Below are 14,442 nucleotides of genomic sequence, written 5' to 3' on the forward strand. Positions count from 1 at the left end.
ATATATTTAAAAAGAATTAAAACTCTGCTTTGAAAAGAGTAATTGGTCCATTTAAAACCTTTAAAAAAACAGCATGTGGCTATGAAAGAACAAAATAGTAGCAAATCACTGTGTAGGGATGGGCTAGGAAGCCCAAGGAATCCTAGCTACAGAAGACAGTGGGAAAAAGTATATCTAGGGAAAGAAAGACAGACAAACATCCAAGGAGAGAATGACCAGGAAACAGACCATTGGACATTTCCATATTTCCCTAGTCCACAAAGATGTCTCCTATTTAAGTACATTCGTCATGTTTCTTGTCTGGTTCATTCAACTCTAAGGAGATGATGTCTAAATCTCTCTTTTCTTTGTCCTCCCTCCCAATAGAATTTTACTCCAGAAAGGCAAAAAAAACTGAATTCTATAAAATTGTGATGTAGACAGAGGTGAGACAGTGGATTGCTTCACAAACCCAGAATCAAACTAAGAAAGTAATTCACAAAGTCCAGGGGGAAAGTGGCAGAAATATTATAGGTCAGCACACATACTATCCTCACTGTCCCCCAAAGTAAAAATGCTCAAAATTAAAGACATATGGGTATGAACGAGGTACACTGCAGTGCTGGGCTGGTGTGGTAACGGCTCCAGGACGAGGTAAGCACCAGGTAGGGGATACACACTATGGACACCTCACAGCGGTCAGAAGCAGTGAACTAGGTTTATCATATTGAGTGAATAAAAAGGAAACTGACGGGCCATAGCACAGTATCATGTAATTCATGAAGTGTAAATTAAAAGCATACCTCAGGCGAAGCACTACCTCATTTCCCAGGATACAGATTTAAAATGTGTCAAACACAAGAGGGCAGGCACTTGTGCAAGGATTTAGAAAACAGGATGAAGGAGCAAAACTGAAGTCAGGGAGTCCTCACTGTGGAGGGTAATGGACCGGTGTACAGAAGAAATAGAATTAACTCAACTGCACATCCAAAGTTTGTGAGGCATGTCTCTCGCAAATGAGGGCCCGTGAACACATGCTAAGGACAGGCATGGTCTCCTGGAATTCCTACATCCACTATTCAGAACATTGCTCTGACCAGAACACAGGCCATTCGGTGTGGCACCAATTTGGTCAACCAGAGAGACCTCTGGCACTTACATTATGCTGGGGACTGAATGAGCGATGCGTCCTCTAGCAAATTTATTTAACCCCAACCTGTGAGGTAGTAAACACCCCATTTTACAGATTGAAAAACCAAGTCAATTTTCTAGGCACAAAGGTAGCTGAATGGATTTGAACTTAGTGTTTAACTTTGTTTCCAATATATGTTTCCTCTCAAGCAACTTCAGAGATTTCATCCTCAGGTAACTTGTTTCTAAAATGAGATGTAAACACTACACTTATTTCCTTCCTGAACTAACTGCTCACATAAAGGCAGTATTGGAAACCCAGTGCACAGCCCCGTCATTCTTGTGTTCATATTTAGAAATGAAGAGCCTGTACAGCAAGCCACTGATATGCTCTTTAACTTTGCCTGAATTTAATGAACGAGCCCAAACTTTCACCACCTCCTGAGCCGCAGTACATTCAAATGGGTGACGTTCAACTAAGCCCTCTTACTAGGTTCCAGTGCCATCATCTGCTAAGTCACTCTTCTGAAAGTTAAACTTTGAAAAAGACAAGTCACTAGTGAGTTTCCCATATTATGCTGACAGCCATAAATCAGATAAAGGCTAAGGCAACAGACACTTCCCAGCAGTAGTGCAAGTCCTGAGTCCAGTAGACACTTTGTGAAAACATAACCTTTAAAATCTGACCAGAAATGATATTCAAGAGCCAATATGATTCTGCCTTTTATTATTCGGTCAGAACAGATAAAGTACAGGGAGAAGTAGCAGCAAAAGGACTGTCATACAATCAGCTTCTGCTGGTTCCCAGGCAAGGACCCCTGTACAGGAGACGATGCCTCAATCCACAGCAGGCCCTCAGAACATCACTTGGGCCCTAAAGTGCATCTGCTTGGTGGCATTGTTCTTCATTCCCGTCTTCAGCAGCCATTTTGACTTCATCCTCTGGACATACTGCATGTCCCGTTTGTTCATAAGAGCTGCTCCTGTGGTTGGAAAGGAGATAAGAATGAAGCAAATGTCTGTTGTGATCAGAGAAAACCCAATCTTTGCAGAGAATCTCAAACTAAGTTTGGGGTTCTTATATTTAAAGAAAAGTTGCTAACTTGGGATCTCCATACAGTGGGCTGGGGGTTTATGGTTTATGTGTACCCCAGAATTAATATACTAGTGTGTGTGAGTGTGTGTGTGTGTGTATACAATTGAGAAGCATAAGATAAAATCAGTGTCTGCTAGATTTAAGTGGCCCAGGTCACCAAGTAGATGCATTTTAGGGCCCAAGTGATGTTCTAAGGGTCTCGCCAGACTGAGTCACAGTCTCCTCCACGGGTGTCCTCCTTGCGTGAGAACCAGAGAAAGCCGATTGATGAATGCCTTCCTGTTGCTACTTTTCCCTCTACTTCATCTGTTCTGACCTAATGGAAAGAGCTCACAGGTGGCCACAGTAAAGGAAACCAAGTGTATATAAACACAGTGGCCTTGAAAATGGATTTTGGTTGGACACAGCTTTCCAGGCCATTAAAAAAGAGCTCTCCTCTTATCGTCTCCACAGTCCTCTAAGAACAGAGCTCATACAGCAGACACACCAGAATACCCTTAAATAATTTCGTACTGATGATGCATCAAAGACCAACAATTTCAGTGGCCTGCTTTATTGTTTGACTCTTACTAAGTTTTCAATGGGAAGTACATAAAGGAGTGATGGCTAATCTTGATTACATGCATATACTATAGCACACATGCATTATGATAATCAACCTGCACAACTCTACAAGGTAGGTCCTATTATTATCATCACCATTTCATAAATGAGGAAAAGGAGGTGTGAGTGAATTATATTACTCATGCTCATCATTAAGAATCTACAAGTACATCAGATAGGACTCCACTTTTGCCACAAAGATACTACTTAATTCTGTGTAACCTCCAGGGTTTTTTCAACCTTTGGTGATTGCTAAATACTTTTTTGGTAATTATTATCTTCTGAAAAAGTTAATGGTGTTGATGCAGTTTTAGAAAGTTCCAGGAATATGAAGTTCTTAAGTCACAGAACTGGGTTTACTGCATAAACAAACCAAGTAGTAAAGGAAGCCAAAGAGCCAAGAGGCTAAGTTTCCCCTAGACCTCTCTAGATCCACAAAGACGACATAAATGGAAGCGACTTTCCCCAGCCCTCCTGTAAAACGAGGGCATGGGCTGGTCTGTGGTTGTCCACACCGACATACCTGTGCTTCCAGTCCATCCCAGGGCTCTGTACTGCTGGAGTACCCGGCCCACGGCCTTCTGGTTCTTGGCAACTGTCACAGCTCTTGACAAGCCAAATCGCTGTTTGTAGTATCTCATCAAGGAGCGATGGCCCACTCTGGCACCTGTTTTTCAGAGGAGCAATATTTAAACACTGAGATGGACAGTTTTCCAAGACACAGGTATAAAGCAAGGGCTTTCCAAAGCAGACTCCACAGGGTATCAAGCTGAAAAATGGAGTGCCACAGGACAGTGCTCTAGTTGTTGAAAAAATATGAAGCAGCAGATTGAAAAGTGAAAGAAAACAAGAAAGCAGTGAGATTTTTTAAAAAAGAGAATGGTAAGCAATTTTTAAGTGAAGTGTTCAGTATCTTATATTTATGTACAATACCAGAGGCCTAGTGCACAAAATTCGTGTACTGGGGGGTGGGGGTCCCTCAGCCCAGCCTGTCCCCTCTCACAGTCCAGGAGCCCTCAGTGGATGTCCTACTGATGGCTTAGGCCCGCTCCCCGTAGGGAGCAGGCCTAAGCCACAGTCTGGCAGCAGAGGCTCAGAGCAGGCGCCCTGTGTGTGTGTGCTGCTTGGCTTCTCCACAGCAGAGAAGCCAAGCCTCTTCAGTCTTCAGTCGGGCCGGAGCCTTCAGTCTTCACACTGAGCCTGCGTATGCAAATTAACCACCATTTTTGGTGGGTTAATTTGCACACTCATCTGATTGGCTGGTGGGTGTAGCGGAGTGACACCAATTTGCATGCCTCTCTTTTATTAGTGTAGATGCCTGCCTAGAAATTCTAATAGCAATACCAACTAATATGGATAATAGGACCCTATGAGGTATGGGATTTTAACTTTTTTTTTAAATAGAAGATTGAGCACAGAGAACAGTCTTGATGTTTAGGCCTACAAGCCACAGTCGGGCTAGAACAAAAATCAACCCATCTTTCCTTTGCTTAAATTCTCTATAGCAGTGGTTCTCAGACAGGGGCGACTTTACCTCAGGACACTTGACAATGATTGGACATATTTTTGGTTGTTACAGCTAGAGAGTGGATAAGGCATCTAGTGGATAGAAGTCAGGGATATATCTAAACATCCTGCAATGCACAGGATAACCCTCCGCATCAACGAATTATCTGGCCCAAAATGCCAATGGTGCCTGGGTTGAGAAACACTGCCCTATTGCTTTCTTTTTTTTTTTTTTTTTTTTTTTACAGTGGAGAACCTCTGAGGCTTGGCCTCCTGGGCTGCATTCTTCCCCAAGCCTTGCACCCAGAGTTGGTGGAGATAGTGAGCCAAGTTCATGATCATCTTGGACACATCCTTTTGGTAAGAAGGCTAACCAAATATCAAGATCTCAGTCTTGCCTTCAGAGTCCCGCTAATTAGGGTGTGACACACACTCGACGTGCAGAATGTGCTCTCCATTGGGGCCAAAGATCGCTTCCACCAGCCATGCCTCGAGGTGAAGTGTCTTCAGACTCTTGAGGTACTCTGTGGAACCAGCAGGGCTGCTTCGTGATGTCACTCAGCACCTGGAATGGCGCCCCTCCCCGCTGCTCCAGTTGCACGAGCTCCGGAAAGCGCTTGGAGGTGGCCATGCTGCAGTGGGCTACGCAGAGAATGCTGGTGTAGATGCAGATGGGCCTGGCTCTGCCCTATTGCTTTCAAAATGATGGAAATTACCCAGTGAACTAGGATTTTAAAAGATGATTAGGTTGAATTCTCTCTATAGCTTTTGCCTATTTAGAAGGATCTGGTAAGATTATGAAATCATGCTTTCAGAAGTGAATTTCTATAGACTATCTGATTCTTTACAGGAAAAGTGTGCTGACCCCTATATTTTAGCTTCACAGCAGGTGAAAGGGAAGGGGCAGGCCTCTGTGAAGACTAACTCCTGACTCCATGAGGACAGAGGCTCTCAAAATGTGATCCTGGGCTAATAGCATCAGCATCACCTGAGAGCATACTCAACACAAGTTGTGTTTTCACAAGAATATTAATTAGGAAATAAGCAATCAAACACATTTTCAGACAGATATAAACATGTAGAAATTTAACAACAGCATATACAAAAGATAAAAAATAGCTATTCCTGCTGAAAATAAGTAAAAGAAATATGGCTAGGTAGAGCCATGTGGACAGCTTCTAGGAAAGTTTGACACCTACATATATAAAGCCATTTCTTTCAGAATCCTGTGTAAAAAGATACTGTAAGGATACTATATGTACAGGATACTATAAGTATGGCACACACTTGTATTTGCTTTTAAGACCTGGATCTTTAATTTACATGAAAAATTCTGTCAGGTCCATTATTTTAGTCCCTCTACCTGGGAAGCTACCAGAAAAATTTTTTTTGCTACATAGGAATGGAAAAGTAATTACTTCCAGATTCAAGGGATGACAAAAGGAAACATTCAAATCAAAGACAATACGGTCTTTGAATACCGATATAGGTAAAAACATGTTTCCAAACCTGACTGTTCTGGCAGCTTAAGAGTTAACGAAGCTCCTAGACCACAAATAAATAAGTGAAATGCAGCTGATGGATATGAACTCAACTTAAATGGAGACTCTAGCAGGAAACCTAGCATTGTTCATTGTGATTTTCTATTTATAATGTTAGGTTGGAATGCTCCAGGTTTGTAATGATGAATACCTCAAAATCATTAAATGATAATTTTGGTCATTCGTATATACTAAGTCAATATGTTTATATTCTTAATCAACATTTAGAAATACATTATTATTGAAGTTTGCCTTTTAAAAACATCCTTGAAAAGGTTTCATTTCCAACAGCTAGCAGAATGAATAAAAACTGCAGTGTTTAGAGCCACCCTGACCTGTGTCAATGACAGTGAGCACCTGACCTTAAGCACCAAGTATAATATGCTGAGAACAGCTCAATTTGAAGGCCTCATCAAGGAAAATTATTTTTAGAACACACTGACTGCTCAATATATAACAGATGGGTTATGTCCGAGTTATGGTGAAGTCACAATCTGTCCATCTATCTGTCACCACAGCAATAACCACTTACAGAACTGTCCACTCCTGCCTAACAAGTAGCCCAACAACCAGTGACATTAGATTGTGGGGGGAAAAGTATCTCCAACAGTCATTTTCTTAAGATGATCTAGGTATCTCTTGTAGACCCACCAACAGTTTCATCTGGCTAGTCAGCGGCTCACTAGATATGTTTTTCATAGCAACTTACTCCACAGAAACTGAAGAGCAAAGACCTCACGCAACAGAGCCAAACCAGTTTTCAGATTTATGCCCACAGTGCCCTCTACTGGCTGCTCTTTGTCATAGCTACTTGATCTGCAGGAACTAGAATACTACCATTAAGAATATTGTTCCCCACAGTACAAGACAGAATTCAAACTCTAAACCTCTCCCTAAAACAGAAACAGTCAAACTGGTCCCTGTCAATTAGGTACACCCATGTCAGACTACCATTTGGAAGTCTGAGCAATATAAGGAAACAGGAATCAGTTCAAAAAATAAGAGTAAGATCAAGATTAACAAGAAAAACTTAGATTGGGTCCAAAAAGTTGATCAATAGAACAAGTCTACATATTTGAAAAGAAAAGAAATGCCTGACAAAGCATTCTGATGAGACAGAACAGAAGCGAGCAAAAACAGTGATCCAATTTAAACAGAACAGCCAACACAGAGCTCACTGGCAACCTTTAGGGTACCACATACCTGAGAACACAAGCATGCATGTTAGGTTTTATGTTCTTTTCCCGTCAATACAGAAAAGAACGGGTGGGAACATGCAGCTCCACTAGTCTCGCTGGCATTAAGCTATTTACTTATTTTTAATTTTTATTTTTTAATACATATATATTTTTTTATTGATTTCAGAGAGGAAGGAAGAGGGGGAGAGAGAGATAAAAACATCAATAATGAGAAAGAATCATTGGTTGGCTGCCTCCTGCACACCCCCCACTGGGGGATCAGCCCGCAACCCAAGCACGTGCCCTTGACTGGAATCGAACCTGGGATCATTCAGTCCGCAGTCTGACACTCTATCCACTGAGCCAAACCAGGTAGGGCTAAACTATTTATTTTTGACAAATGCACATACCAGATGGTAGAATCAGCTCCATGGTTTCATCATCATAATCCAAGGTCTTTTCTGAAGGCAACTCCTCTGTCTCATCAGGATCCTCCCTGTCCTTGTGATCTGGGTAGCTACTCCTGGAAACAGTGAAAGGTATTAATAAATAGACTAATACCTCAAATTTAACTAAAGACATAAATTGCATTTGCAAATGTGGCAAATCCACTTGCTACCCAAAAGGGGCAATACAGAGTTGCAGGGTCTATAGACAGAAAACAACTTTTTAACGTTTTCTCTGAAGTAAAAGTGCATAAATGACTTATGAACTCAAAACAGATCATAGAACTAAATAGAAAGCACAAAACTATAAAACGCCTAGAAGATAACACAGGAAAAATCTAGGTAATTTGGGGTTATGTGATGACTCTTTTTAGGTACTACAACAAAGACAGGATCCATAAAAGGAAAAGAAAAATGATAAATTGGACTACATTAAAATTAAAAACATCTATTCTGTGAAAAGAAAATTTCAAGAGAATTGAAATATAAGCCACAGACAAAAGATTTTCAGAAGATACAGCTGAAAAAATACTGTTATCCAAAATATTAAAAAAAAAAACTTTTAAACTCAACAATAAGAAAACAAACACCCAATTAAAAAATGGGCCAAAGACCCTACAGACACCTCACTAAGAAGATATACAGCTGGCAAATAAGCGTGTAAAACGACGTGCCACATCATATTATCAGGGAAGTGAAAATTAAAACAATGAGATGCTTAAATTTGGCCACAATCCAAATGCTGACAGCACCAATGTAGATGAGGTTGTGGAGTAATTCTCATTCATTGCTGGGGGGAATGAAAAATGGTATGGTACAGCCACTTTGGAAGACAGTTTGGCAGCTTTTTAGAAAACTACTGACATATGGTAATTCTCTACCATATGGTCCAGAAATCTTGCTACATGGTATATCCGCAAAAGAGCTAAAAACTACTGTCAACACAAAAATCTACACACGGATATTTTTAGCAGTTTTATTCATAATTGCTAAAACTTGGAAGTAACTAAAATGTCCTTCACTAGCTGAATGGATAAACTGTGGTACATCCAGGCAATGGAATACTATTCAAGACCAAAAAGAAATGAACTGTCAACCCATAAAGACATGGAGGAACCTTAAATGCCTATTAGTAAGTGAAACAAGCCAGTCTGAAAAGGCTACTGAATGATTCAAACTACATGAAGTTACGGAAAAAGCAAATCTATGGAGTACGTAAAGATCAGTGGTTTCCAGGGTCAGGGGTGGAGGGAGGGAACATACAGGATTTTTAAGGCAGTGAAATTACTCTGCATGATACTATAATGGTGGATACCTGTCATTGTACATCTGTTCAGTGTAGAATACCAGGGTGAACTCTAATGCAAACTCGGACTTGAATAATGATGAGTCAGTGCAGGTTCATCAATTTTAACAAATGTACAATAAGTGGAAGATGTCGATAACCTGGGAGGCCATGCACGTGTGGGGGCGGGGGGGATATGGAAAATCTCTGTACCTGCTGCTCAATTTTGCTATGAACCTAAAATTGTACTAAAAAAACAATGAGCAGATTACCTATAATTGAATTTTTTTACCTATTTGTTTCTCCCTAGGAAGGTAGCCATAGAGGAAGAGAATATAGAGCTGGAAATGCAGCTCTCGTCAATTTAACCATTATAATAATAAGTTCTGTAAACTGGTGGTTGCCAGATGGGAAGGGTGTTGGGGAGAAGGGTGAAATGGGGGAGGGATTAAGATTTACAAATTGCCAGTTATAAAAACAGTCACAGGGGATTGCATGTAACATTATTTATATTTAAAATCATTTTTCTTGAGATACTAATTGTATGTATTATTATATTTAAGACAGTTTTTCTTAAAATATTAATGTTTATTGCATGTAACATTATTATATTTAAAATTGTTTTTCTTGAAAAAAAAATAAAAAAGAAGCTTTCCCTTTTAACAGACTGGAAAAGAACCAAAAAAAACAACAACCAGTCACGGGGGGAAACAGTCACTAATCTATACATATAAAAGGCTAAGTGACCGACCATTCATCCATCCGACCAGCACCTATGACGCGCACTGGCAATTTAAAGATAAACACTGACTTGCACATGCACGATACATATAAAGCTCTCGCTGGCGCCAATCTCACGTCTGTGTTTTGATCTGTCATTGTTGATCATGAATTTGGTTGACACTTCTATTATAGAGAAAGGGTAAATAGTGATATTAAAATATTTCTTCTAATTAATTTCCTTTCAATGTACACCGGGCCATTAGTATTATAATAACTATGTATGGTGTCAGATAAGTACTAGACTTACTGGGGTAATCACTTTCTAAGTTATATAAATGTCTAGTCACTTTGTTGCACACCTTAAACTAATATAATATTGTATGTCAACAGTAATTGAAAAATTTTTTTTTTTAAATTCTAGAACAAAGCTGTCCAATAGACCTCTGGGATAGAGAAATTATCTGTATGTTCCAAATCAGTGTGCTGTTAAGCACTGAGCTATGACATGTAGTTGTGCAACTGAAGAACTAATTTTTTTTTAATTTATAATTTAAACTTAAATAGCCACATGAGTACACTTAGTATTACCATATTGGTGCAGTTCTAGAAGACTATGTGCCTAAGAATGTTCACCAATATACAGAAAGTAATTGGAAAAATGCACATAAAATGTTAACAGTAGACAAATAACCCAAAAGAATAACAGATAAAAGGCGTGGTCAAACACTTCACAAAGAGACATCTAAATGGTTAATTTATAAAAGGTCCTCAATTACAGTGGGAAATGTAAATTAAACCCACAATGGGTTACCACTACACAAAAATGACAAAAATACCAAAAGTGACAAAAATGAAAAACTCCTTTCCTACAAGAGAAATAAGGAGGAAAAAGCAAAATGACAACAGAGAAGATTAGGACTTTTCTGAATACTTGTAGCATATGGTGTAGCACACTTGGCATGTAGTTATACACACCTGCTTGTGTGGCACACCTGTGCTAGGTCGTCGGCATCTTGACACTAGGAATTAGCTGTTCAAGAGTGCCTACCATAGATTCAGGGCATAGTATTTCAATTATACAAGTTTCTGGTAAAGGGGACCATCTATGGGATCATCTCACCATCAAATGCACACAACTGGCCTAGTTCAGCAACCGCCTCAACCCCCTTAGGAGACAGCTTGTGCCTGAAGGACTCTCAGGGAAACCAAAACCTAATGCCTGTGCTTCTGTTCCTGAGGTCAACTGGCAAAGCTGAACTCCTGATCATTAAACCGCCAAAAGCCCCCGAGTTTCAAGTCAAACAAATTTCAGTTTGGGGCCTGAGAACTTCTCTTTATCATATGTATGTGTTTAACTTTGTTACACTCAGTTTCTTATCAACAAAAAAGAGCGAATAACCTGCCATATAGAGATGTTGTAAGAGTTATGAAGACTAGATTGTATGGTGCCAGACACAGATCAGGCACTGGCACTTCTGATATCACTTCAATGCAAAGACGATGACTTCACATTACAAACCACAGACCTACCTAAAGTCATAGAAGTCTGCAAATTCCAAAGCAGCATCCCCGTCTGTGAAGAGCTTACAGTGGCTTTTGTCATTCATGTGTGCCTGCACAGCTTCCGTGGAGTAAAAGGACTTCCCTTTCTCGTTGCACCATAAGCAAATCTTCCCAACACCAACTTTCTCTCCTGACAAAATAATTTGAGGGGGAAAAATATGAAAAAAAGCTTTTGTGGCCAGGTGCAATCTCACCATGTATCTGCACAATTCAAAAAAAAAAACATGCACCAAATTTCTGATCTTCACAAAATAAATATGTACTAGTAATTAAGTCAAAGATTGATGAAAAACATAAAACTAATGTTTCCTTAAGACCTGCCCCCCAATTATGTGCTATTTCCTCGTTAAAAGGAAAGCTATTGTACTTACCCAGATACTGGATCAGTCCCTTAAGATCCGAAAGATATTCTATATCAGGAATAAAGAAGCTATGGATTTTAGTCATGTGAGCCACATTCTTCATAAGGGAGCTTGAATGATGGGAACAAAATAAGCAGTCCTTTATGGAGATGGCACCAAGAGGAGCGCCTGCCCCCGCCTCTGCCTCTTCCTCCTCTGCATCCTGCTCCTCCAACTCGTCCATCGATTCCGCATCTTCACATTCCATTTCTTCGTCAGAATCAATATCTTCCCAGTCTTCAAGCCAGAGATTTGAGAAACAAGGTTAGTTTAAGAAAAGTGGTGACCGCAATGTAAGAAACCACACAGACATACAAGCATGAGGTGGGAGTTGCTGACTTACCTCCCGGGACAGCCCCTCTTCCAAGATCTCAATTTTCACCCTTCCTTTCCCACAGACCAAGTTGTAAGGCTAAGAAACACCTTCACCTCTCTTCTCCAGCCCACAGTCAACTCCTCGAAGGAGTCTGCGCCTTCCCCGTGTCTAGATGTACACACACAACCGGTGTTGACAGGATGTGTGAGGAGGGAAAGGAGGAATAAATAACTCAAAGTCAAGGAGCCAGGCTGCTGGCTCCAGCTCCTCATTCCAGGTTAGGAGCTGGTTCTGAACCTCTCCTTTCATTGTGTCAACCAACTAAATTAAGTGCAAATCCATGGTAACTAGAAACCCAAGAGCACTTGGTCCTTCTATTTTGTCCTTCTCAACCTGTGGGTCGGGAACAATGAAAATACATCCTGCATATCAGATACTTACATTATGATTCATAACAGTAGGAACATTACAGTTATGAAGTAGCAACGAAAATAATTTATGGTTGGGGGTCACCACAACATGAGGAACTGTATTAAAGGGTCGCGGCATTAGGAAGGTTGAGAACCACTGTGCACAAGCCTCCTCATTCACAACAGAGAGGGCGTCAATCCGTCCGCAGGTGTTTATTAAGGACACACCTTCCCCCGCCCCGCCCTTCCCTCCCCCCCCCCCCCGCCCCCAAGGCTTCAGGCCCGGAATGCACAACAGTGAACGAAGCAGACTGTTCCCCGTGGGCTCCTGGACAAACGACCTCGGAAAGCATGGAAGCCGCTCCCATCGCTTTCATTTAAAGACACCCCCACGCCCCCGACCACACACACACACCGGCCCTTACCGTCTCCATCCAGGTCCCCCTCCTCGCTCTCCTCCTCGCCCTGCTGCTTTGCCAGCTTCTTCGCCTGCCGTTCAAACCACTGTAAACGGGGAGGTTTCTCGGCCGGGTCTCGGTCGTCGGCCGCACGCCCTCCTTCGGCCACCGCCCCGGGACCCCCGGACTCCTTCCCCGGCGCCGGAGGGGCCCTCTTGGGAGACGGCTGGGCCTTGATGACCTGCTGGATGGCCGTGTTCATGGCGTCCTTGTCAACACGGTCCACGCCCAACCCTTTCTCCAAGTTCTTTTCATTCATCATCTCCACCCGGCGGCTCACCGCCTTCCTCTCCAGCTCCACGTGCCGCCGGGACCGGAGGTGGTTTTCGTAGGCGTTCGCACAGGCGAACTTCTTACTGCAGACGGTGCAGTAGGTGGCCGTGCCCTTGCTCTCCTCCTCCGCCACGGCCCGCTGCGCCCGCACGCGCTCCTGGAAGCCCTCGGCCGTGACGGGGGCCATGTCGGCCACCTTCCGCTTCAGGTTGTAGCGGTGCCAGTCCGTCTTGTAGTGGGCCCGCTGCAGCTCGGGGTCGCCGAACGCCACCCGGCAGGTGATGCAGGTGTACATCGCCATCCCCCGGCGGGAAATACGAGGCGACAGAGACAGAAAGCTAGCGACCGGCGCCCCGACCCCACGACGCGCTCAAACCCTAACTCGCCTCACCGCCCGCGAAGACGTGGAGTGGGCACCGACTTCCCGTCTGTATCTGAGGGAAAAGATGGAACAGAAAGGAAGTTCTTCCGGGATGGACAGGAAGTCCCGCCTATTGGCCGTGCCCCTTCCAATGAGAAGCCAGGAAGGCGAGAGATGCCATTGGCTAACCGAGCCACGCCCAGTCGCCTGAGGCGGGCGTTGATTGGGTCGGTCGGTGTGGATTGTATGCTCAGAGGTGTGTTTTGATTGAGTCCACCGCGGTGGGTGGTGAGCCTAAGCCTCCTACCAGCGGTTCTCAACCTGTGGGTCGGGACCCCTTTGGCGGTGAAAGATCCTTTCACAGGGGTCGCCTAAGACCATCGTGCGTATCAGATATTTACATTACGATTCATAACAGTAGCAACATTACAGTTATGAAGTAGCAATGAAAGTAATTTTATGGTTGGGTCACAACATGAGGAACTGTATTTAAAGGGCCAGAAGGTTGAGAACCACTGAGTCCTAGACGGTTCCTTTATTTACTTTCCTTCGTGGTTTTGCGAGAGAGACGTGAGGTGGTTCCGGCGATCGCTGGAAGGAAGGGGAAGGGGGGCGCCCCAGACGGCTCCCAGGCCTCGGAGGATCCGGAGGGTGGTCCTGCGTCCACGCCACCGGCCGGGGTTTTCGGAGGATCTCGCGGGCGGACCCTGCCGCCTGGTGAATCGGTGCCACGAAAGCGAGGTGTCCGCCCAGCGGAGCCCTCGCCGTTTGGGCTGGAGTCCAATGAGGGACACTGGACATGCAGACCTGAGGCTGAGGGAATTCACAGGAAAAACCGGAGAGTCCAGGCCTGAGCCCGGTGTATGGGGCGAACCTTCAAGGGAAGTCCCGAATGAAAAGTGCCAGCTAGGAACAAAGAGCCTGCCAAGTCCCTGGCCAATAGAAATCTAATCCAAGCCACGCATGCCGTCTTAAACCGAATATAGCCATGATTTTAAAAAGCAAAAAGAAAGAGGTTAAGATTGGTATATTTTAGTTAACCCACCAGTATAGCCACAATATTATCATTTCAACATGTAATCATCCAAAAGATTTAATGAAATTTTACGTTCGTGTGTTGGCACTAAATTTGGAACTCGAGTGTATTGTACAATTAACAGCACATCTCCATT

The 14,442-nt window shown here is 42.9% G+C and overlaps 1 protein-coding gene across 2 annotated transcripts; it reads right to left on the minus strand.

Moving 5' to 3' along the window:
- Window positions 1–1,817: 1,817 nt before the first annotated feature.
- Window positions 1,818–13,372, minus strand: ZNF622 (zinc finger protein 622). 2 transcript variants are annotated; one of them, XM_036309301.1, is made up of 6 exons: window positions 12,604–13,371; window positions 11,423–11,689; window positions 11,019–11,181; window positions 7,445–7,557; window positions 3,333–3,476; window positions 1,818–2,093 (listed from the first exon to the last, which is right to left on the minus strand). In XM_036309301.1, the coding sequence occupies exons 1-6, from the start codon at window positions 13,208–13,210 to the stop codon at window positions 1,966–1,968; spliced, it is 1,422 nt and encodes a 473-aa protein (XP_036165194.1). In that variant the 5' UTR covers window positions 13,211–13,371; the 3' UTR covers window positions 1,818–1,965. The 2 variants fall into 2 exon arrangements, with proteins under 2 accessions (XP_036165194.1, XP_036165195.1); XM_036309302.1 differs by lacking the exon at window positions 1,818–2,093 and having other exon boundaries at window positions 3,470–3,608; window positions 12,604–13,372.
- Window positions 13,373–14,442: the final 1,070 nt, after the last annotated feature.

Source organism: Myotis myotis, unplaced genomic scaffold (assembly GCF_014108235.1).
Source record: "Myotis myotis isolate mMyoMyo1 unplaced genomic scaffold, mMyoMyo1.p scaffold_m19_p_5, whole genome shotgun sequence".
NCBI classification, from domain to species: Eukaryota; Metazoa; Chordata; class Mammalia; order Chiroptera; family Vespertilionidae; genus Myotis; species Myotis myotis.

Excerpts from the sequence above, each read along its gene's own strand:
- ZNF622 (XM_036309301.1), bottom strand. The coding sequence starts at position 13,210 with ATGGCGATGTACACCTGCATCACCTGCCGGGTGGCGTTCGGCGACCCC. Across the intron at positions 11,690-12,603 it reads GGGGGACCTGGATGGAGACG|ACTGGGAAGATATTGATTCT; the intron begins GTAAGGGCCGGT and ends TCTGGCTTGAAG. Across the intron at positions 11,182-11,422 it reads GGGACTGATCCAGTATCTGG|GAGAGAAAGTTGGTGTTGGG; the intron begins GTAAGTACAATA and ends TTATTTTGTCAG.